General features: G+C 50.8%; 1 protein-coding gene across 1 annotated transcript; it reads right to left on the bottom strand.

Annotated features, from left to right (window-relative positions):
• Positions 1–8,999: 8,999 nt before the first annotated feature.
• Positions 9,000–10,248, bottom strand: LOC125548454 (transcription factor WRKY19-like). Its single transcript, XM_048712045.1, has 3 exons — positions 9,843–10,248; positions 9,634–9,759; positions 9,000–9,551 (listed from the first exon to the last, which is right to left on the bottom strand). The coding sequence occupies exons 1-3, from the start codon at positions 10,142–10,144 to the stop codon at positions 9,104–9,106; spliced, it is 876 nt and encodes a 291-aa protein (XP_048568002.1). The 5' UTR covers positions 10,145–10,248; the 3' UTR covers positions 9,000–9,103.
• Between the last annotated feature and the right edge of the window lie 15,033 nt (positions 10,249–25,281).

The following is a 25,281-nucleotide window of genomic DNA, read 5'->3' as shown; positions in this document are numbered from 1 at the left end:
AATTTTCATTCTCTTTCTATTTTCTGTTTTGGTCGAGTTTTGAGTCTTTACTCAACTTCACACCTTGCAACACAGGCAAGAACACCTTCTTTGACTGTCTATTTTGAACTACTTCAAAATCTTGTCAAGGTATGTACTCATTAAAAAAACTTATCAAGCGTCTTGATCTATCTCTATAGATCTTTGATGCTCAATGTGTAAGCAGCTTCATCGAGGTCTTTCTTTGAAAAACTATTTTCAAACACTCCTTAATGCTTTCTAGAAAATTGTACATTATTTCCGATCAACAATATGTCATTCACATATACTTATCAGAAATGCTGTAGTGTTCCCACTCACTTTCTTATAAATACAGGCTTCACCGCAAGTCTGTATAAAACCATATGTTTTGATCACTTTATCAAAGCATATATTCCAACTCCTAGATGCTTGCACCAGTCCATAGATGGATCGCTGGAGCTTGCTCACTTTGTTAGCACATTTAGGATCGACAAAACCTTCTGGTTGCATCATATACAACTCTTCTTTAAGAAATCCATTAAGGAATGCAGTTTTGACATCCATTTGCCATATTTCATAAAATGCGGCAACTGCTAACATGATTCAGACAGACTTTTAAGCATCGCCACGAGTGAGAAAATCTCATCATAGTCAACATCTTGAACTTGTCGAAAACCTTTTGCGACAATTCAAGCTTTGTAGATAGTGACACCACTATCAGTGTCCGTCCTCCTCTTGAAAATCCATTTATTCTCAATGACTCACCGATCATCGGGAAAGTCAATCAAAGTCCATACTTTGTTCTCATACATGGATCCCATCTCAGATTTCATGGTCTAAAGTCATTTCACGGAATCTGGGCTCATCATCGCTTCCTCATAGTTCGTAGGTTCGTCATGGTCAAGTAACATGACATCCAGAACAGGATTACCGTGCCACTCTAGTGCGGATCTCAATCTGGTTGACCTATGAGGTTCGGTAGTAACTTGATCTGAAGTTACATGATCATCATCATTAGCTTCCTCACTAATTGGTGTAGGAGTCATAGGAACGGATTTCTGTGATGAACTACTTTCCAATAAGGGAGCAGGTAGAGTTACCTCATCAAGTTCTACTTTCCTCCCACACACTTCTTTCGAGAGAAACTCCTTCTCTAGAAAGGATCCATTCTTAGTAACGAATGTCTTGCCTTTGGATCTATGATAGAAGGTGTACCTAACTGTCTCCTTTGGGTATCTTGTGAAGACACATTTCTTTGATTTGGGTTTGAGCTTATCAGGATGAAACTTTTTCACAAAAGCATCACAACCCCAAATTTTAAGAAACGACAACTTTGGTTTCTTGCTAAACCACAGTTCATATGGCGTCATCTTAACGGATTTAGATGGTGCCCTATTTAACGTGAATGCAGCTGTCTCTAATGCATAACCCCAAAATGATAGTGGTAAATCGGTAAGAGACATCATAGATTGCACCATATCGAATAAAGTACGGTTACGATGTTCGGACACACCATTACGCTGTGGTGTTCCAGGTGGCGCGAGTTGCGAAACTACTCCGCATTGTTTCAAATGAAGACCAAACTCGTAACTCAAATATTGTCCTCCACGATCAGATCGTAGAAACTTTATTTTCTTGTTACGATGATTTCCACTTCACTCTGAAATTATTTAAACTTTTCAAATGTTTCAGATTTATGTTTCATCAAGAAGATATACCCATGTCTTACTCAAATCATCTGTGAAGGTCAGAAAATAACGATACCTGCCGCGAGCCTCAACACTCATCGGACTACATACATCAATATGTATTATTTCCAACAAGTCTGTTGCTCGCTCCATTGTTCCGGAGAACGGAGTCTTAGTCATCTTGCCCATGAGGCATGGTTCGCATGCATCAACTGATTCATAATCAAGTGATTCCAAAAGCCCATCAACATGGATTTTCTTCATGCGCTTTACACCAATATGACCTAAACGGCAGTGCCACAAATAAGTTGCACTATCATTATTAACTTTGCATCTTTTGGCTTCAATATTATGAATATGTGTATTACTACGATCGAGATCCAACAAACCATTTTCATTGGGTGTATAACCATAGAAGGTTTTATTCATGTAAACAGAACAACAATTATTCTCTAACTTAAATGAATAATCATATTGCAATAAACATGATCGAATCATATTCATGCTTAACGCAAACACCAAATTACATTTATTTAGGTTCAACACTAATCCCGAAAGTATAGGGAGTGTGCGATGATGATCATATTAATTTTGGAACCACTTCCAACACACATCGTCACTTCACCCTTAACTAGTCTCTGTTCATTCTGCAACTCCCATTTCGAGTTACTAATCTCAGCAACTGAACTAGTATCAAACACTGAGGGGTTGCTATAAACACTAGTAAAGTACACATCAATAACATGTATATCAAATATACCTTTGTTCACTTTGCCATCCTTCTTATCCGCCAAATACTTGGGGCAATTCTGCTTCCAGTGACTAGTCCCTTTGCAGTAGAAGCACTTAGTCTCAGGCTTAGGTCTAGACTTGGGCTTCTTAACTTGAGCAGCAACTTGCTTGCCGTTCTTATTGAAGTTCCCCTTCTTTACCCTTTTCCTGAAACTAGTGGTCTTGTCAACCATCAACACTTGATGCTTTTCTTGATTTCTACCTTCGTCGATTTCAGCATCACGAAGAGCTTGGGAATCGTTTCCGTTATGCCTTGCATATTATAGTTCATCACGAAGTTCTAGTAACTTGGTGATAGTGACTAGAGAACTCTGTCAATCACTATCTTATCTGGAAGATTATCTCCCACTTGATTCAAGTGATTGTAGTACTCAGACATTCTAAGCACATGCTCACTAGCTGAGCTATTCTCCTCCATCTTGTAGGCAAAGTACTTGTCAGAGGTCTCATACCTCTCGACTCGGACATGAGTCTGAAATACCAATTTCAGCTCTTGGAACATCTTATATGCTCTGTGGCCTTCGAAACATTTTTGAAGTCCCTGTTCTAAGCCGTAAAGCATGGTGCACTAAACTATCAAGTAGTCATCATACCGAGCTTGTCAAACGTTCATAACGTCTGCATCTGCTCCTGCAATAGGTCTATCACCTAGCGGTGCATCAAGGACATAATTCTTCTGTGCAGCAATGAGGATAATCCTTAGATCACGGATCCAATCCTCATCATTTCTACAATTATCTTTCAACATAGTTTTTCTCTAGGAACATATCAAAATAAACGGGGAGCTACATCGTGAGCTATTGATCTACAACATAGTTATGCAAATACTATCAGGACTAAGTTCATGATACATTAAAGTTCAATTAATCATATTACTTATGAACTCCCACTTATATAGATATCCCTCTAATCATCTAAGTGATCACGTGATCCAAATCAACTAAACCATAACCGATCATCACATGAAATGGAGTAGTTTTCAATGGTGAACATCACTATGTTGATCATATCTACTATATGATTCACGCTCGACCTTTCGGTCTCAGTGTTCCAAGGCCATATCTGTATATGCTAGGCTCGTCAAGTTTAACCCGAGTATTCTGCGTGTGCAAAACTAGCTTGCACCCGTTGTATAAGAACTTTGAGCTTATCACACCCGATCATCACGTGGTGTCTCGACACGACGAACTTTTGCAATGGTGCATACTCAGGTAGAACACTTGTACCATAAAAATTTTAGTGAGAGATCATCTTATAATGCTACCGTCAATCAAAGCAGAATAAGATACATAAAGGATAAACATCACTTGCAATCAATATATGTGACATGATACAGCCATGATCATCTTGCGCCTTTGATCTCCATCTCCAAAGTACCGTCATGATCTCTATCGTCACCGGCATGACACCATGATCTCCATCATCTTGATCTCTATCAATGTGTCGTCACATGGTTGTCTCGCCAACTATTTCTTTTGCAACTATTGCTATTGCATCGTGATAAAGTAAGCAATTACATGGCACTTGCATCTTATGCAATAAATAGACAACCATAAGGCTTCTGCCAGTTGCCAATAACTTTAACAAAACATGATCATCTCATACAATAATTTATATCTCATCACGTCTTGACCATATCACATCACAACATGCCCTGCAAAAACAAGTTAGACGTCCTCTACTTTGTTGTTGCAAAATTTACGTGGCTGCATGGGCTGAGCAAGAACCGTTCTTACCTACGCATCAAAAACCACAACGCAGTATAGTGATTGCTTTTTGATCTTCAGAAAGAACCTTGTTCATTGAATCCGATTCAACTAAAGCTGGAGAAATAGACACCCACTAGCCACCTGTGTGCGAAGCACGTCGGTAGAACCAGTCTCGCGTAAGCGTACGCGTAATGTCGGTCTGGGACGCTTCATCCAACAATGCCGCTGAATCAAGAATCAGCTAGTGATGGCAAGAAATATGTATATACCCACGCCCACAACTCCTTTGTGTTCTACTCATGCATATAACATCTACGCATAAACCTGGCTCGGATGCTACTGTTGGGGAACGTAGTAATTTCAAAATTTTCCTACGCACACGCAAGATCATGGTGATGCATAGCAACGAGAGGGGAGAGTGTCATCTACGTACCCTCGTAGACCGTAAGTGGAAGCGTTATGACAACGTGGTTGATGTAGTCGTACGTCTTCACGATTGACCGATCCTCAGTACCGAACGTACGGCACCTCCGCGTTCAGCACACGTTCAGCTCGGTGACATCCCGCGAACTCACGATCCAGTAGAGCTTTCGGGAAGGGCTTCGTCAGCACGACAGCGTGGTGACGGTGTTGATGAAGCTACTGACGATGGGCTTCGCCTAAGCACCGCTACGATATGACCGAGGTGGATTATGGTGGAGGGGGGCACCGCACACGGCTAAGAGATCAATGATCAATTGTTGTGTCTCCAAGGGATGCCCCCCTCCCCGTATATAAAGAAGTGGAGGAGGGGGAGAGGCCGGCCCTCCTAGGCGCGCCCCAAGGGGAGTCCTACTCCCACCGGGAGTAGGATTCTCCCCTTCCATGTAGTAGGAGTAGGAGAGAAGGAAAGGGAAAAGAGAAGAGAAGGAAGGAGGGGGCACCGCCCCACCTCCTAGTCCAATTCGGATTAAGCCTTGGGGGGGGGGGCGCAGCCTCCCCTCTCTATTTCCCCTAAAGACCAATAAGGCCCATATACTGCCCGGCGAATTCCCATAACTCTCCGGTACTCCGAAAAATACCCGAATCACTCGGAACCTTTACGATGTCTGAATATAGTCGTCCAATATATCGATCTTTACGTCTCGACCATTTCGAGACTCCTCGTCATGTCCCCGATCTCATACAGGACTCCTAACTACCTTCGGTACATCAAAACACATAAACTCATATTACTGATTGTCACCGAACGTTAAGCGCGTAGACCCTACGGGTTCGAGAACTATGTAGACATGACCGAGACTCGTCTCTGGTCAATAACCAATAACGGAACCTGGATGCTCATATTGGCTCCTACATATTCTACGAAGATCTTTGTCGGTCAAACCGCATAACAACATACGTTGTTCCCTTTGTCATCGGTATGTTTGTTTCCCAAGATTCTATCGTCGGTATCTCAATACCTAGTTCAATATCCTTACCGGCAAGTCTCTTTACTCGTTCCGTAATACATCATCCCGCAACTAACTCATTAGTTGCATTGCTTGCAAGGCTTAAAGTGATGTGCATTATCGAAAGGGCCCAGAGATACCTCTCCGACAATCGGAGTGACAAATCATAATCTTGATCTATGCCAACTCAACAAGTACCATTGAAGATACCTGTAGAACACCTTTATAATCACCCAGTTACGTTGTGATGTTTGGTAGCACACATAGTGTTCCTACGGTATTCGGGAGTTGCATAATCTCATAGTCATAGGAACATGTATAAGTCATGAAGAAAGCAATAGCAATATACTAAACGATTGAATGCTAAGCTAACGGAATGGGTCAAGTCAATCACATCATTCTCTAATGATGTGACCCTGTTTAATCAAATGACAACTCATGTATATGGCTAGGAAACTTAACCATCTTTGATTCAACGAGCTAGTCAAGTAGAAGCATACTAGTGACACTCTGTTTGTCTATATATTCACAAATGTACTAAGTTTCCAGTTAATACAATTCTAGCATGAATAATAAACATTTATCATGATATAAGGAAATATAAATAACAACTTTATTATTGCCTCTAGGGCATATTTCCTTCAGTAGCCTCTCCTCGATGGAGTGGAGTGACAATAACTCTAATACTCAAAATGTGACTTGTTCTACTAACACACCTACTACAAGATAGGTCACATGAACGTGCCTGATACATGTGACACAAAAATATCTAGGTGAAAATCCCATTCAAAAAAAATTAAAATTTGGGGTTAAACAACCCCAAATCTCATGTGGTGCAAGGTGAAAGAGGCGGCACGAGATTCGAACGAGATCTTGGTACGCAATCCCATGTTGATTCGTGTGTGTGATCCTAGGCCCATCACTCTACACCTGATGTCATGGCTACCTTGATACCGACTACTCCGACCAGTCAACCAGGAGGCACCACACCACCAATTGTCCACCGTGTGCGATCGGGTGGCCTGTCGCCTAGGCCCACAGAGTTTGTTTGCACCAACAGCTCAATTCCACACATTGAATTGCCTAAACACGCAGGGTCTGTGTCTGCTAGTGATGATAGTACAGATGACCCCGCTTTGGGGTCTACCGCACCAGGTGGGATGGTGTCCTCAAATTCTTCTTGGGATCGCATGCATCAGGTCAACAGATATAACAACCCGGGGCAGTACCTTAGATATGTTAAACACACGATCAACACATGCCTTGCATATAGAAAGTCATCATCCACTTTGTTAAATGATTTCTCAGATCCAGATTGGGCATGCATTGATGATAGAAAATCAAAGAGAGAGTTTGCAATATTTTATGGATCAAACCTAGTATCTTGGAGTGTCAGGAAACAAGCCAGTGTATCTCAATCAAGTACAAAAGCAGAGTATAAGGCTTTTGCTAATAATACACTTGAACTTATTTGGGTACAATTACTACTCAAAGAGTTGGGTATGCCTACATGAAAAACTTCATGTTTATGATGTGACAATATTGCAATCTATCTCTTAGCCAATCCCATCTTCCATGCTCATACCAAGCATGTTGAGATTGACTATCACTTTGTTAGAGAAAGGGTGATCAGTAAGTTTAATGAAACTCAGTTTGTGTTTTCAAAGGATCAAGTTGCATATGTCTTTACAAAGGATTTACTAGTTTGACATCTAGAAGAATTCAAGCGCAATATCACTCTTACCGAAGCATGATTTGAGGCGAGCTGTTAAAGTGAAATCTTCTAGATATCTTGTATCTTGGTTATGGTTGAGTAAAGCCTACCCACATGAGTTGTAATCTTCGTCTTCTTGATCCTCACATAACTATACCAACGAGCGATGCTATTCTTACATATAGGTTTACAAAATTGTTACGTGCTAGTTCAATTTGATGGTCGTCATTTCCATGTTCTACTCCAGACAGTTACACAAGACAGTTACACATCCTCTAACAATACGTAAATATTTTGTAGGAACATGTAAGAATAGCATCTCTCCATGTAACAGCAATATCCTGTACTCCACCGTGACGTCGTTTCATCCAAATATAAACACACAACTTCGGCCTGCTACAGTAGTTAGAAATGTGTACCAATTTACGGACACAACCGCCCCTCCCATTGGCACTCCTTTGTGTCTCCCATCCCCGACGACTGCCGTGCATTCGTCACGTACCTCCCGTGCCCCTACCATCTCTCTCCTCCACGAGTAGGATCAACTCAACCACAACCTCGATCCAGTAGGTTGCACAAAAGATTGAGACGTGAGGTGGCGGGGAAGAGAGCTCGCTGGAACCATGTCGCCGATGGCCTATCTGATGTCGAAGTGAAGCAGATAACGGGAGATGAAGGTTCTCACGGGGAGGACGTCCAAAGATGGCCAGAGAGACAACGAGGAAGGTTTGGGAGATGCCATCATTTGGGATGGGGGGGGGGTAATGTTCAGCTGAAAGTAGAGTGGGAGGGCTTTGTGTTGAGCGCATGCTCGTGGAGGTGGGCGGGAGGGACGCTCAGTATTTCTGAAGGTTACTAAGGGCATCTGTAGCAGATTCCCTATATAAAATTTGTCAAAAGCGCCTCCTTTCCCACTTCACTATTTTTTTAGGGAAATCACTATTCTGCAGATAGCAAACCCTTATATATCCTAAAAATCTTTGAGTGAGACAATTTTTTATAGTAAAGTTGGTTTTAAGAAATCTGCTAGCTCTTGCTTAACTCTCTAAAACTCACTTTTAACCCTTGAATAGAAGTAGAGCAATGCTACACACATGGGATGGTTATTACAGATTCAACGGACTGGGCTTAGGTGGACGTTTTCTATTGGAGATGGGAAAGGAGGTGGGGCCCACCCCCTGAAAATCGCGCGCGGGGGGGGGTGGGGGGGGGATTAATTAACGTTGTTTATCCCGTGAGAAGCCCCTAACTGCTGTGCGTCTAGGATTCTCGATAGAAGTAGAAGTATGTTTAGGGGATCTGCTAGAGATGCACGAAGTCACCCAAAGAGACCATGGGAATAACAATTCACGATTCTGACCCCGACTAATGACATCCAAATGCAACCTTAACATTATCATCTATGTCTGTCATCGTCAGACTTGACTGCCTCTCGCGGCATCATCCAGTCTTTATTGTTGTTTTGCTGTTTCGTTTTGTCGTGGCTAGTCAGTGTCTCAGTGACCTGCTGGTGACGGCAAGTTATATTTTTCATGATAATCCTGGGCCTGGCATCTGGTACGACCCTGGTCCACGAACGTAGGTTTCAGAATTCAGATCCATGATGACTCATCTGGTCGTCACTTAATTCAGATCCATCAGGACTCAGAACAAGCGGCATGCAGTGTAAAGCTCGAACAAGTGGCATGTGCATTCATCAGCTTAGAATCTTACAAGCTCGGAGCTAGCATCCTGAACTCATAATTCGTTGCCTAGTAGTCCTGCGGAGACTTAGAGATAGCGCGAGTTGTCCAAGAAATCGGCGTCGGCCAGCTGGAGCATGAAGTCCATGTCCCCCATCGGGGATTCCGTCGTGGAGGCCTTGCACTCTGACGTCGCCGGCGACATGAAGGGGGATGCAGTGGTGGCACAGCCGGCCTGGAAGTCGCTGCCCGTGTCGGCGCCTGCTTGTTTGGAGGGGAACGAGAACGCAGGCGCCACGCCGCCCTCGGTCTCCTGTCCAACGGAGATCCGTTCCTGTCCGCCTGCAGGCTGCGGCTGCCGGTGCTCTCCGCTTGCTGCGGGCTGCGGCCTCTGGCTGTTGCTGTGCTTGCCCTGCGCGCACGTGTGGTTCCCGTGGTACACGACGTCGAAGAGCAGCGGGTCGCCGTGAGCACGCTGCACCTGCTTGCTGGCGTAGCAGCCCTGCGTGTGCCGGTGGGTGCACCGGAAGTAGGCCCTGCAAGAAGCTCAATTTAGTCAGTCCTCTTGAAATGATAGCTCGCTCGCTTGGTCTGAGGTGCTCGAGCGTCGTCGCTGACCTTGGGTACTTGGCGCCGAGGATGTCCTTCTGACCGTACTTCCTCCAGCTGAAGCCGTCGTCGAGGGGGCCGACGTCCTCTACGGAGTTCACCCTCACCTGCGTGCTCCACTTGGGCTGTGTTTTCCTGCACTCCTAGCAACCATCTTAATACCAAGAAACGGGATAATCAACAAGCTTGGATTTAGGCTTTTGTTTGCTCTTAATTACCTCTTCTTGGACTGCCCAGCTGCATGAGCGCCGCGGCAAGGGGAGTCGGCAGCCTGGTCAGAGCCGCCGCTGCGGGGGCTGCCTCCTGCAGACGGCGGCGACTCCGGCGCTCCGAGGACCACGCAGCACGACGACATGGCGATGTGGATGGACCTGTCGACGGAGGAGCGCATGCTCGACACCAGCGCCCGGCAGGTCTCCCCTCTGTCAGCGCCGCCCTTCACGCCCATGTGCGCCTCCAGCTGCCTCACCGTGTCGAGCACCTGCGCCAGCTCCGTGGCCAGGGCGCACCTCTCCCCCATCTCCTCCCGCTCGCTCAGCCGTCAGCGGTCAGCGTGCCGGCGTTCATACGACACAGCCGGCGTCTGTGGGCGGTCGTGATGGTTCGGTGTGTGCCAGTGCGGGGGAATGGGAGACCCTTTTATAGAGCTGGTGGCCGGCCGGAGAGGCAAAGATCGCACTGCGGCGTCACTGGCTAGGGCTCGTTGTCCCGGTTGGAAGAGTAAGAAGTTTGACTGGACTAACAGATTCTCCTGCGGAAGGAAAGGACTTGTATGTGTAATATTCAAATGCTTAGACGGGTCTTTGGTCTAGCGATGCTGAGTGCTACTTGTTTCATCTAGAACATCCTTTGACCGCTTCTTTGATCGATCGTGTGCAGATCGGCTGGAAATATTTCTCTTTTGGTGTTAGTGCTCCGTCTCTTATATGCCGTGCTGGTGGGTGCATGGAGCGTACACTTTGACTGCTTACCAATGAGAGAAATGTTTTTTTTCTTCAGAGAAAAGCATCCAGATCTCTTATAAAAGTTCATCAGAAATACAAAGCATCTCAAACTTAATCAAATTATATCAAGATATTTAGACCATCAAATGACCAGTACTATCGCTAGGACGAGCTGCCGACACGCCGCTGTCTCCGCTTCCCTATTGGAGCCGGCATGAGCTTGTTGATGACAATCGGGAAGTCTTTATGCATGTGCCATTAAAGATCGACGTCTTGGAGCCGCATTTGTCGTCGTTGAACCCTTCAATCGATCTAGGAGAGGATCGGAGTCCGGAAGACCAACTCGACGAAGAAGGGTCACCATCCGCCAAACGCCGCCCTGTGATGACTAAAAGACCTAACCTGTACTACTAGCTGATAATCCCCAAGTGTAGGGAATCATCGTAGCAATTTTCAATGGTGGAAGTGATAAGTATGGAGTGTCGAACCCACAAGGAGCTAAAGGTAAGATCAATATTCTCTCAAGTCCTATCTGTCACTCATACGACTCTACGTATACCGAACGTTTGCTTCCAACTAGAAATGAGAAATAAAACTACGTTGTGGGTATGAAGAGGATAACTTTGCGTGATATCGAAGAGCTAAAATATAAAAGTAGGTGTTGTTATCATAAAATTAGAATATATTACTAAATATTATAAATTGCGAGTGTGGAATAATGATGGGTCGGTGTGCGGAATTGTCTTAGGCAATTGTTAACAAGACCGGTAGTCGTCATTGCAATTTCATATGAGGGAGAGGCATAAGCTAACATACTTTCTCTTCTTGGATCATATGCACTTATGATTGGTGTCGGCGTTCTGGGAACGGGGGTCCTAGACTTGCCTGCCTGCAGCCCACGGTGTGGCTCTGCAAGTGGGCCCGTACGGCCCATCTTCACCAACAAGCATTCAAGACCCTCACGAGGGGCCAAGCCTCGCGAGACGGACGACACAAGACCTCCTCAGGAGCGGCCTCACCAGGCTGGCTCGCGAGGGGCGGAGAGATCGAGGCAAGACAAACCTCGCGAGGTTCCAGTGACGTGAGCCATGACGACCAAGGCCAGGCGGGTGCCAGCGCGCACAGTGTCCTCGTTTCCACTTCGGTGCTAATGAGGCAAGCGCAGACGAAGAGTACCGAGGCGTCAAGCAAAGATTTCCATATTGGTGCAACGAGACCAAGACCAGCAGGACGGTAGGACGGAGGTCACCGTGAAGCCCAAGACGGCGTCACCACCAGAGCCTTTGGCAGGCGAAGACTATTTTTGTCAGGATAAGCTGTACTAGCCGTCCCCTTTCAAATTGGTCGTTGTTGGCTCCCTTCCCGCTCAATATTTGGGGAGAGGAACAGGGCCTCTATAAATAGGACTAGCCACCACCATAGCTAGCGGAGGGATCCGGACAACCACAAGTTCACCAAGCACAAGAACACCTCTCCTCAGGAGGCTCTTCTTCCCCTTGTACTATTCATCCTCAGCCCAAGAGGCAATCCACCACCACCACACTGGAGTAGGGTATCACACCACAACGGTGGCCCGAACCAGTATAAATCTTGTGTCTCGTGTGTTGTGAGTTCATGTGCCTAGCTTAGAAATCGCGAAGTGAGTGAGGGCGTGATCGGTGAGGGAGAGATCTTCGCGTGCATCCCAGTATTCAAACCTTAAGGGTTTTGCCGGAACCCGAAATCCGACATTTGGCGCGCAAGGTAGGGGTGCGCCGGAGTTTTCCTTCCGTCGATTCGCGCTCCACCATCTTCACGCCCATTCTCCATGGTTGCCGCCGCCCTGCCGGCTGGATCTACGGGTGCCCATAGTGACTCTCGGGGGCTCCGAGCCCTTGCTCCCGCCCTGCGGCAGGTGCAGTGGCCACCCAAGTTCAAGCTGGAGATGCCGCCGCGCTACGACGGCGCGGCGGACCCGTCGGCTTTCCTACTAGCGTATGAGGAGGCCGTCCTTAAGGCCGGGGACGACGACAAGGTCATGGCCAACTGGCTTCCCATGACCCTCACTGACGCACCGCGCGCCTGGCTGCTCTACCTCCCCGGATCCACGGTGACGTTCTGGGAGGAGTTGCGCGGCCTCTTCGTTGCGCGCTACGCGGCACCGGTGCACCACGCGGTTGCAACCCTCCTCGGCGGCTCACAAGCACCACCCTCGGATCGTCATGTCAAGCCGTTCTTTCGCCAGATCGGTGCCACTTCCAAGCGCCCGGGGGCTCCGCCGGGCTGGGCCGCACCCGAGGCCGACCTCACCTTCGACTCGGGGGATCATCCCGCCTCCACTGTCGGCTCAGGTGCGCTCCCAATGCTTTGCATGCCCACCATCTGCCATGTGTCCATCACCAAGACGCTCATTGACGGTGGCGCCGGCCTCAACGTGCTCTCCGTCGAGGGCTTCAGCCTTCTTCACGTACCGCTCGAGCGGCTCCGCCCTAGCAAGCCTTTCTCACAGGTTTGTGGAGGCTCCGCTCGCTCCCTGGGGCAGATCCGCCTCCCTGTGACCTTCGGCACGCGCGACAGCTACCGCACCGAGCTCATTGACTTCGACATCGCCCACATTGGCCTCCCGTACAACGCCATCCTCGGGTACCCAGCCTTGGCTCAGTTCATGGCGGCGACCCATCTAGCTTACAACCTCATGAAGATGCCCGGGAGCAAGAGTGTCCTCATGGTAGTTGGGGATACCAAGGAAGCCTTGATGATGCTCAAGCTCGCCCTCAAGGCCGCCGCGACAGCACAACCCGCCAACGCGGATACCTCCAAGGCCAAGGGAGCCGCACCAACCAAGAAGAAGCAGTTTTTCACTCAGGACAAGGCAGAAACCAAGCAAGTACCAGTTGAGGAGGACGGGTCCTCAGGGGCCACCTTTACCATTGGCGCCAACCTTGAGCCTGATCAGGAGGAGGCGCTGGTGAAGTTCTTGTGCGCAAACAAGGAAGTGTTCGCTTGGGAGCCCGATCAGCTAGTAGGGGTCCCAAGAGGGGTGATAGAGCACCACCTGAAGGTGTGCCCCAACGTATGCCCCGTGAAGCAGAAGGCGAGGCGGCAGTCCACGGAGAAGCAAGCTTTCATTGTCTAAGAGACCCGCAAGTTGGAGGTTGCGGGTGTCATTCGCGAGGTTTGGTACCCCGAGTGGCTGGCAAACCCCGCCGTCGTCCCCAAGAAAGGCGGGAAGGAGCGGATGTGCGTCGACTTCACCAACCTCAACAAGGCCTGCCCCCAAGATCCGTTCCCCCTTTCCACGCATCGACCAGATCGTCGACTCCACTGCCGAGTGCGACTTGCTATGCTTCCTGGATGCGTTCTCAGGGTATCACCAGATCAAGATGGTGGTAGAAGATGTGGAAAAGACAACCTTCCTGACCCCGTGCGGGGTATACTGCTACACTTGCATGCCTTTCGGGCTACGCAACGCAGGCGCAACCTTCCAGCGGCTCATGCACATCGCCTTGGGTTGGCAGCTCGGGAGGAACGCCGAAGCCTATGTCGACGACATCGTGGTGAAGTCTCGGAAGGCGAGGACCTTGATCCAAGACTTGGAGGAGACCTTTGAAAGCCTCCGCCAGGTGGACCTGCGACTCAACCCGGAGAAGTGCGTGTTTGGCGTCCTTCCGGCAAGTTGCTAGGCTTCCTTGTGTCCCACAGGGGGATCGAGGCCAACCCAGAGAAGGTCAAGGCCATTGAAGACATGATCCCACCGCAGACCCTCAAGGGAATGCAGAAGCTTGTTGGGCGGGTGACTGCGTTGGGACACTTCGTTTCCAAACCGGGAGAGCGCGCCCTACGTTTTTTCAAGCTGATGAAGAAGAAGGGCCCATTCGAGTGGACCCTGGAGGCCGACCGAGCATTTCAAGACCTCAAGAGATACCTGACCATCCCTCCAGTGATGGTGGCGCCGCGACCCCTCGAGCCCCTAGTGCTCTATCTTGCCGCCACTCCCTACTCCGCCAGCGCGGCTCTAGTGACGGTTTGGGAAGAACACCAAGCCAAGGGCGCATCGCGCCGAGCTACACCCCCAGCAGAGACGACGCAAGACCAGGAGGGCGCCACAAGGGCCACCGCAGCAACAGCAGAAGATCAAGCTCAGCAGGACGACGCTCCTGAACCCGCAAAGGCCCCGACAAGCGATCAAGCGTTGGGGGCTCCACCACCTCAGGAGGCACCCCAACTCCCGGAAGACGCAAGCCTCATCAGCACGCCTACCCTCGTTGGGCACCGGTATACTTCCTCAGCACGGTGTTGCGGGATGCAAGAGCACGATACCCCATGCCTTAGAAGCTCCTACTCGCGCTCCTGGTGGCCTCACGAAAGCTGTGGCACTACTTTCAAGGCCACCTAATCAAAGTCGTCTCGGCCTACCCATTGGAGAGGGTGCTCAGGAGCCCCAACTCCGCCGGGAGGGTCGCCGAGTGAAACATCGAGCTGCAAGTGTTCCAGTTGGAGTTCAGCACCACCAGGGTGATCAAGGGAGCCGCGCTCGCCGATTTTGTGGCAGAATGGACAGACACCCCAGCGCTTGAAATAGGCGAGGACCGGTCCCTCTAGCCGGGAAGTGAGTCGCCCGACGACTGGGTCATGTATTTCGATGGTGCCTTCGCGTGCCAAGGAGCGGGGGCTGGAGCAGTGCTCATCTCGCTCACTCGGGACAAGCTCTACTACACCGTGCAGCTCCGCCTCCAGCAGGGCGAGAATGTCTCCAACAACATCGCAGAGTATGAAGGCCTCATAGCCGGCCTGAAGGCTGTGGCGGCACTGGGGGTGAAGCGTCTCACCATCAGGGGCGACTTGCAGCTCCTCGTCAACTTCTCCAACAAGGTATATGAGCCGAAGGATGAACACATGGAGGCATACCTCGCGGAGGTACGCAAGATGGAGAAGCAGTTCCTGGGCTTGGAGTTGCAGCATGTGCCCCGAGGAACCAACAAGGAAGCTGACGACATTGCCAGAAGGGCATCCAAGCGACAGCTCCAAGTACCTGGCGTCTTTGAGGAGCGGCTCTTCAAGCCGTCGGCGACACCATCGCTTTCAAGGACAGCGCAGCCTCAGGAGGAGCTCCCACAACCACCTGCCACGGGAGCCCCAGCATGTGGCCCGACCTCGTGAGCGCGCCTACTCTTGGCGCTCGAACCTCAGGAGGGATGCTGGACCAAGGAATTCAAGGAATACCTGATGCGAGGGACGCTGCCAGAGAAGGAGGAAGACATGGAGCGTGTGGCCCGGCAAGCCACGACATATTGCATCCAGGACGGTGAGTTACGCAGGAAGCGGCCAAATGACGTTTCATTCCATTGCATCTCTAGGGAACAGGGGAAAGAGCTGCTAGCCGACATACACGACGGGGACTGCGGGCACCACTCGTTGTCACGAACCCTCGTCGGCAAGGCATTCCGCAGCGGGTTCTACTGGCCTACGACGCTCAATGACGCAGCTGAACTGGTGAAGTCCCGCGAGGCTTGCCAATTCCACGCCAAGCAGATCCATCAGCCAGCATAGGGCCTCCAGACCATTCCACTCTCGTGGCCGTTCATAGTCTGGGGACTGGACATCCTGGGCCCGTTCCCTCGAGCGCATGGGGGCTACCGATACCTCTACATTGCCATCGACAAGTTCACCAAGTGGGCGGAGGTGGAAGCCGTCCGCACCATCCCAGCTGGCTCTGCGGTCAAGTTCATCAGGGGCCTCGTGAGCCATTTTGGGGTCCCCAACCGCATCATCACCGATAATGGCTCGCAGTTCACTAGTAACCTCTTCAAGACATATTGTGCTAACCTTGGAACGCAGATCTGCTACGCTTCGGTAGCGCACCCCAGGAGCAATGGCCAGGCCGAATGCGCCAATGCGGAGGTCCTGAGAGGCCTAAAGACCAGGACCTTCAAGAAGAAGCTCGAGGCCTGCGGCAGGGGCTGGCACGATGAGCTCCAGTCCGTGTTGTGGTCCATCCGCACCACCGCCACCAAGCCGACAGGCGAGACCCCGTTCTTCCTCGTCTACGGAGCAGAAGTGATACGTCTCCAACGTATCTATAATTTTTGATTGCTCCATGCTATATTATCTTATGTTTTGGACATTATTGGGCTTTATTATTCACTCTTATATTATTTTTGGGACTAACCTATTAACAGGAGGCCCAGCCCAGAATTGCTGTTTTTTTTGCCTATTTCAGAGTTTCGGGGAAAAAGAATATCAAACAGAGTCCAAACGGAATGAAACCTTCGGGAACGTGATTTTCGAAACGAACATGATCCAGGAGACTTGGACCCTACGTCAAGCAACCAACAGGGAAGCCACAAGGTAGGGGGCGCGCCTACCCTCCCCCAGGCGCGCCCTCCACCCTCGTGGGCCCCCTGTTGCTCCACCGATGTACTCCTTCCTCCTATATATACCTACGTACCCCCAAATGACCACGGACGGAGCCAAAACCCTAATTCCACCGCCGTAACTTTCTGTATCCACGAGATCCCATCTTGGGGCCTGTTCCGGAGCTCCGCCAGAGGGGGCATCGATCACGGAGGGCTTCTACAGCAACACCATAGCCCTTCCGATGAAGTGTGAGTAGTTTACCTCAGACCTTCGGGTCCATAGTTATTAGCTAGATGGCTTATTCTCTCTTTTTGGGTCTCAATACAAAGTCCCCCCCTCTCTCGTGGAGATCTATTCGATGTAATCTTCTTTTGCGGTGTGTTTGTTGAGACCGATGAATTGTGGGTTTATGATCAAGTTTATCTATGAACAATATTTGGATCTTCTGAATTCTTTTATGTATGATTGGTTATATTTGCAAGTCTCTTCAAATTATCAGTTTGGTTTGGCCTACTAGATTGATCTCTCTTGCAAAGGGAGAAGTGCTTAGCTTTCGGTTCAATCTTGCGGTGTCCTTTCCCAGTGACAGTTGGAGCAGCAAGGCACGTATTGTATTGTTGCCATCGAGGATAACAAGATGGGGTTTTTATCACATTCCATGAATTTATGCCTCTACATCAAGTCATCTTGCTTAAAGCGTTACTCTGTTCTTATGAACTTAATACTCTAGATGCATGCTGGATAGCGGTTGATGTGTGGAGTAATAGTAGTAGATGCAGGCAGGAGTCGGTCTACTTGTCTCGGATGTGATGCCTATATACATGATCATACCTAGATATTCTCATAACTATGCTCAATTCTGTCAATTGCTCAACAGTAATTTGTTTACCCGCCGTGAATACTTATGCTCTCGAGAGAAGCCACTAGTGAAACCTATGGCCCCGGGTCTATCCTCCATCATATTAATCTTCCAACACTTAGCTATTTTTATTGCCTTTTATTTTACTTTGCATCTTTATCATAAAAATACCAAAAATATTATCTTATCATATCTATCAGATCTCACTCTCGTAAGTGACCGTGTAGGGATTGACATGTTGGAAATATGCCCTAGAGGCAATAATAAAAGCATTATTATTATATTTCCTTGTTCATGATAATTGTCTTTATTCATGCTATAATTGTGTTATCCGGAAATCGTAATACATGTGTGAATAACAGACACCAACATGTCCCTAGTAAGCCTCTAGTTGACTAGCTCGTTGATCAACAGATAGTCATGGTTTCCTGACTATGGACATTGGATGTCATTGATAACGAGATCACATCATTAGGAGAATGATGTGATGGAAAAGACCCAATCCTAAACATAGCACAAGATCGTATAGTTCGTTTGCTAGAGTTTTCCAATGTCAAAGTATCTTTTCCTTAGACCATGAGATCGTGTAACTCCCGGATACCGTAGGAGTGCTTTGGGTCTACCAAACGTCACAACGTAACTGGGTGACTATAAAGGTCGACTACGGGTATCTCCGAAAGTGTCTGTTGGGTTGACATGGATCAAGACTGGGATTTGTCACTCCGTATGACGGAGAGGTATCACTGGGCCCACTCGGTAATGCATCATCATAATGAGCTCAAAGTGACCAAGTGTCTGGTCACGGGATCATGCATTACGGTACGAGTAAAGTGACTTGCCGGTAACGAGATTGAACGAGGTATTGGGATACCGACGATCGAATCTCGGGCAAGTAACATATCGATTGACAAAGGGAATTGCATACGGGGTTGATTGAATCCTCGACATCGTGGTTCATCCGATGAGATCATCGTGGAGCATGTGGGAGCCAACATGGGTATCCGGATCCCGCTATTGGTTATTGACCGGAGAGTCGTCTCGGTCATGTCTGCCTGTCTCCCGAACCCATAGGGTCTACACACTTAAGGTTCGGTGACGCTAGGGTTGTGAACATATGAATATGCAGTAACCCAAATATTGTTCGGAGTCCCGGATGAGATCCCGGACATCACGAGGAGTTCCGGAATGGTCCCGAGGTAAAGAATTATATATAGGAAGTGCTGTTTCAGCCATCGGGACAAGTTTCGGGGTTATCGGTATTGTACCGGGACCACCAGAGGGGTCCCGGGGGCCCACCGGGTGGGGCCACCTGTCCCGGGGGGCCACATGGGCTGTAGGGGGTGTGCCTTGGCCTAGATGGGCCAAGGGCACCAGCCCCTATAGGCCCATGCGCCTAGGGTTTCCATGGGGGAGGAGTCCCACTAGTGGAAGGCACCCCTAGGGGCCTTGGGGGGGGAGGGAAACCTCCCCTTGGCAGCCGCACCTAGGAGATTGGATCTCCTAGGCTGCGCACCACCCCCCCTTGGCCCTCCTATATATAGTGGGGGAGAGGAGGGACTTCATACCCCAGCCCCTGGCGCCTCCCTCTCTCCCCGTTACGTCTCTCCTTCGTAGTATAGGCGAAGCCCTGCTACTGTGACGCCCTGCATCCACCACCACGCCGTCGTGCTGCTGGATCTTCATCAACCTCTCCTTCCCCCTTGCTAGATCAAGAAGGAGGAGACGTCTCCCGTCCCGTACGTGTGTTGAACGCGGAGGTGCCGTCCGTTCGACGCTTGGTCATCGGTGATTTGGATCACGTCGAGTACACCTTCCTCATCCCCGTTCTTGAACGCTTCCGCGCGTGATCTACAAAGGTATGTAGATGCATCCGATGACTCGTTGCTAGATGAACTCCTAGATGGATCTTGGTGAAACGAGTAGGAAAATTTTGTTTTCTGCAACGTTCCCCAACATGACAACCCCTTATCGCATTGGTTGCGAGGATTTATTTGTTTTGTGTAGGTGAGAGAGACTCGCGCGTAGCCTCCTACTGGATTGATAACTTGGTTCTCAAAAACTTACACTACTTTGTTCCATCACCCTTTTCTCTTCAAGGGAACACCAACGCAGTGCTCAAGAGGTAGCAAGAAGCAGTCCTCCCTCACGAAGTCAGACATCGCTCCGCAAGGGTCCTGGCGTTCGATGAAACGTAGCAGGACGCCAGGCGGGGGGTGGACCTCGTGTTGGGGGAGGAACGTCGCCATGAAGCTGCACTACGGGAGGAAAGATACCAGCAGGCGCTGCGGTGGTACCACTGTCGTAGCGTTCGCTCCATGACGCTCGAGGTGGGTGACCTCGTCCTGAGGCGGTGCTCTCCAGGGAAGGGCTGCATAAGCTCTCACCCATGTGGGAGGGCCCGTTCAAGGTCGTCCATGTCTCCAGGCCTGGCGCCGCGCGCCTGGAGACACAGGACGAGGTACCAATCCAGAACGCCTGGAACATCCAGCACCTCCGGAAGTTCTACCCCTGAAGAAAGGCCCATCGCCTGTGAAGAAAGGCCCAGCGCCTGTGAAGCAAGGCCCCGTTCCTGTGAAGGTATCCGCTTGTGACACTCTCATGTAATAATGAGTGGGGCTGTACACGCCCCGGAGTCTCAGGAGTGCCACCCTTGGGCCTCGGGGGCTCCCTCCCATGTCTTAGTGGCAGCACTTAGCTCCGCGCTGGTGAGAAGACATGAAGACTAGACTAGGTGCCGGACGCGGCTTTTCATTTGCTTTCCGAAGTTGGATTGCCCCTCTTTTAATTGAAATTTTCTTTCTGGTGTCTCTTGCTGGTATTGTCCTATCGCTTTCTGCCTTTGTTTCTGCCTTCATTTCTTTGGTCGACCTGTACTCTCTGTCCTATTCCTCGCGAGGGGGCTGGACGGGTGCCCTCGTGAGCGTTTTCCCTTTTCAGCCTTTCGTCTGCTTTTCGCGAGGCACCCTCATTCGAGCCCACAAGCTGGCGCACCTGTCCTAATCTGTGCCCCACGGGTACTGCGATATGAAGCGCTGGGTCAAGGCCAGCGGCGCCTGTGACCAAGGCTCGGGCGAACGATAAGCCTCATAACGAATTTTTTGCAGTTCCTAAATACCTACCAGGCCAGGGAGGCCTCGGCAGGCACCAGGAAGCAAGCGCCTCGTGATGAGGAGACCACTCCGAGCAAGCCAAGCTAAGTTATCTCTACATAAAACGTCGATGTTGCGACATAACATGAATGATAAACATAGCATAATACTTGAAAAATCATAGTTCGTTGCACGCCCCTCGGGGACCCATACTGGCTTCTTTCTTAACACAGGAAGGAAAGGAAGAGCAAAATAAAAGCGGCGCGTGCCCCTAGAGCGATCCGCGAGGGCGGGCTCTTGGCGCCATCCCGAGCTCAGCCAGACCCCTCCTCGCACTTCACGGAGACGCGACGATGAGACGACCCACTGCCGCCTTCGAAGCGGGCGCGGCGGCTAGTCGTAACCGCTGCTGCTGGAGCTGTCGCCAGAGGAAGAGCCGTCGTAGCTGGACGAGACGTGGTCGGCCCCAAGGGCGGGTTCGCCCTCATCCTCATCATGACCATCGCCAAGGCCGAGCACCTCCTCACCATCGTTGACCTCGGGGCAGCACCCGATGCGGCGACCATCTTCCCCAAACACCCTGACGTAGAGGGTCGCGTCACCGTCATACTTGAAATGAAGGGTGCACCGCCTGCCCAGGCCACGCACGCGGGCAAACGTCTGCGGGCCATGGGCCAGGGCTATGTTGCCCGCGACGGAGACCTCGACCGCGACCCAGGAAGCCCTGCTGTAGCAGTCGTCCGCCTGCAGCTAGAGCCGGCCTGGACCTGAGGCCGGCAGCTCATCGGCGAAGAAGCATGGGAGCTGAAGCCAGTTGCCGGCCGGGTTCTCCGACTAGACGACGAACTCTGGAAGCACCTCTACCGAGTGGAAGCGCGGCCGGGGAGGCCGCGCGACCACGCACGTCTCCCTTCATCAACAGGACTGGCACGACTGTAGCGACCCCTGCCACGCGAAGCAGCACCGCCGTGGCCGCGGGAGGCCGCCTCGGGGGTCGCGGTGTGCTTGCGGGGACGACCGCGTCCACGCTTGGGCACCGGAGAGTCGGGGCCCTCGCGAGGGGCCTTCCCCTTCTCCACGGCGGAGAACCTCTTCGACGGCGCCATTGGTGTCGCAACAAGCGATGGAGCAAAGAGGGAGAAGCGAGTGGAATGGGAAGATATGGGCGACGGGGGCTCTGCCCCCCTCCCCATTTATAGCAGAAGAAGGCCAACCAGCGCCCCCCACGATCACAGGTAATGATGGTTTTTCCTTGCATGCAGCAGGGACTCGTCAAATCGGGCAGTTGCCGAGGCGACATGGGGAAGCGGAGATGCCCAGGTCCAATCAATCTCCACGCATCGACCAAGGCCGCAGGCTAATGGGGCCCGCGGCGCTCCGCACTTGCCCTTCGGCTTCCCCTCGAAGCCAAGCCCGAGCGCGCCTTAGGCCCGGGGGCTACTGTCGGTGTTCTGCGAATGGGGGTCCCCAGACTTGCCTGCCTACGGCTGACGGCGTGGCTCTGCAAGCGGGCCCGTACGTCCCATCTTCACCAACAAGCATTCAAGACCCTCGCGAGGGGCCAAGCCTCGCGAGGCAGATGACACAAGACCTCCTCAGGAGCGGCCTCACTAGGCTGGCTCGCGAGGGGCGGAGAGATCAATGCAAGACAAACCTCGCGAGGTTCCAGTGACGTGAGCCATGACGACCAAGGCCAGGCGGGTGCCAGGAGGGCGCCAGCGCGCATAGTGTCCTCGTTTCCACTTCGGTGCTAAGGAGGCAAGCACAGACGATGAGTACCGAGGCGTCAAGCAAAGGTTTCCATATCGGTGCAACGAGACCAAGACCGGTAGGACAGCAGGACGGAGGTCACCGTGAAACCCAAGACGGCGTCACCACGAGAGCCTTTGGCAGGCGAAGACTACTTTTGTCAGGATAAGCTGTACTAGCCGTCCCCTTTCAAATTGGTCGTTGTTGGCTCCCTTCCTGCTCAATATTTGGGGAGAGGACCAGGGTGAGGGAGTCCTGGATTAGGGGGTGTCCGGATAGCCGGACTGTACCTTCGGCCGGAATCCTGGACTATGAAGATACAAGATTGAAGACTTCGTCCCGTGTCCGGAAGGGACTTTCCTTGGCGTGGAAGGCAAGCTTGGCGATACGGATATGTAGATCTCCTACCATTGTAACCGACTCTGTGTAACCCTAGCCCTCTCCGTGTCTATATAAACCGGAGGGTTTTAGTCCGTAGGACGAACAACAATCATACCATAGGCTAGCTTCTAGGGTTTAGCCTCCTTGATCTCATGGTAGATCTACTCTTGTACTACCCATATCATCAATATTAATCAAGCAGGACGTAGGGTTTTACCTCCATCAAGAGGGCCCGAACCTGGGTAAAACATCGTGTCCCCTGCCTCCTGTTACCATCCGCCTAGATGCACAGTTCGGGACCCCCTACCCGAGATCCGCCGGTTTTTATACCCACATTGGTGCTTTCATTGAGAGTTCCCCTGTCTCGTCACTTTTAGGCCCGATGGCTTCTCCAATCATCAACAGCGATGCGATCCAGGGTGAGACTTTTCTCCCCGGACAGATCTTCGTATTTGGCGGCTTTGCACTGCGGGCCAATTCGCTTGGTCATCTGGAGCAGATCGAAAGCTACGCCCCTGGCCATCAGGTCAGATTTGGAAATTTGAACTACACGGCTGACATCCGCGGAGACTTGATCTTCGACGGATTCGAGCCACAGCCGAGCGCGCCGCACTGTCACGATGGGCATGATCTAGCTTTGCCGCCGAACAATGCCCTGGAGGCCGCACCTGTGTCCGCTCCGACCTCTAGCCCGGAGCCGATCACACGAATCGAGGATGGGTGGTTAGACACCGCCTCGGGGGCTGCAATCTCTACGGCGATCAAGCCGAGCACCAGCCTTGTCCTCTGCGAAGCCCGTGACTCCAAGGTGTCGGACTCCTCTCCGGACTCCGAGCCCTCCGCGCCCCTACCGATCGAATCCGATTGGGCGCCGATCATGGAGTTCACCGCCGCAGACATCTTTCAGCACTCGCCCTTCGGCGACATTCTGAATTCACTCAGGTCTCTCTCTTTGTCAGGAGAGTCCTGGCCAGACTATGACCGGTAGGATTGGTATGTGGACGACGAAGAAATTCGATGCCCACCCACCACCCACTTCGTAGCCACTGTCCATAATTTAAACGACGTGCTCGACTTCGACTCCGAAGACATCGACGGTATGGACGACGATGTAGGAGATGAACATGAACCAATGCCTATAAGGCACTGGACAGCCACCTCATCTCATGATGTATACATGGTGGACACACCCAAAGGAAGCGACGACGAGGAACACAGGGATGCAATGAGGGATCGTTCACTCGAAAAGCAATCAAAGCGGCGACTTAAGCGCCGCTCCAAGCCCCGCCTCGACAGAGACAGCAGCCATACAGACCCAGCCGTAGAGCAGGACAAGCCGGCGGACGACGAACATGCCTTCGAGCAAACGTCCGAACAGGGCAACTTGGATAAACAAACCGAGCACCCCGTCCCCGGCGAAAACAATAGTCCGGATGACCTTACGCCGGATAAACTCATGAAGCAGAAGAACCTCCACAAAAGGCTCGTCGCCACTGCGCATAGCCTGAAAAAGCAGAAGCGGAAGCTCAAAACTGCGGAAGATGCACTCAAAATCAGATGGAGCAAAGTACGCAACACCGCAGACAAATATGGCGGCAGTCGCCGCACAAAAAGCTATCCAAAGCGAAAGCTACTGCCTGAATTTGACGAGGAGGCCTTAGAGCCCCCGTAGTCAAAAAATAGGAAAGCCACCCGGTCGGATAGACGGCCGCATGGCCAGCATGGAGCGGCAAGCGGCGCCACACACAAGCCGTCACGCGATCCACCAAAGGATCCGCATAAAAAAGACGGCCCAGCCAGATCTATCTACGGGCCAAGAAAGCAAGCTCTAGTAAGCAATGCAACACAACAAATATCCGAACATCACGGCACACCCAAATACAGGGGTGCCGGACACCCCCTATGTTTCACCGATGAGGTGCTGGACCATGAATTTCCAGCGGGATTCAAGCCCGTAAACATAGAGGCGTATGACGGAACAACAGACCCTGGGGTCTGGATCGAGGATTATATCCTCCACATACACATGGCCAGAGGAGATGACCTCCACGCCATAAAATACTTACCCCTCAAGCTTAAAGGGCCAGCCCGGCATTGGCTTAAAAGCCTTCCCGAAAACACCATTGGAAGTTGGGAGGAGCTTGAGGATGCTTTCCGGGCAATTTTTCAGGGGACCTATGTCCGCCCTCCGGATGCAGACGATCTCAGTCACATAACTCAACAGCCCGGAGAGTCAGCCCGGAAATTCTAGAACAGATTTCTTACTAAAAAGAATCAGATAGTCGACTGTCCGGACGCC

This window comes from Triticum urartu, chromosome 3 (assembly GCF_003073215.2).
Source record: "Triticum urartu cultivar G1812 chromosome 3, Tu2.1, whole genome shotgun sequence".
Lineage (NCBI taxonomy): Eukaryota > Viridiplantae > Streptophyta > Magnoliopsida > Poales > Poaceae > Triticum > Triticum urartu.
Note: the sequence above shows the minus strand (reverse complement) of the source record. Positions and strands in the feature narration are given on the sequence as shown.

Coding starts and splice junctions, on each gene's coding strand:
- LOC125548454 (XM_048712045.1), bottom strand. CDS start 10,144: ATGGGGGAGAGGTGCGCCCTGGCCACGGAGCTGGCGCAGGTGCTCGAC. Junction 9,760..9,842: donor GCTGGGCAGTCCAAGAAGAG/GTAATTAAGAGC, acceptor CTAGGAGTGCAG/GAAAACACAGCCCAAGTGGA. Junction 9,552..9,633: donor CTCGGCGCCAAGTACCCAAG/GTCAGCGACGAC, acceptor AGCTTCTTGCAG/GGCCTACTTCCGGTGCACCC.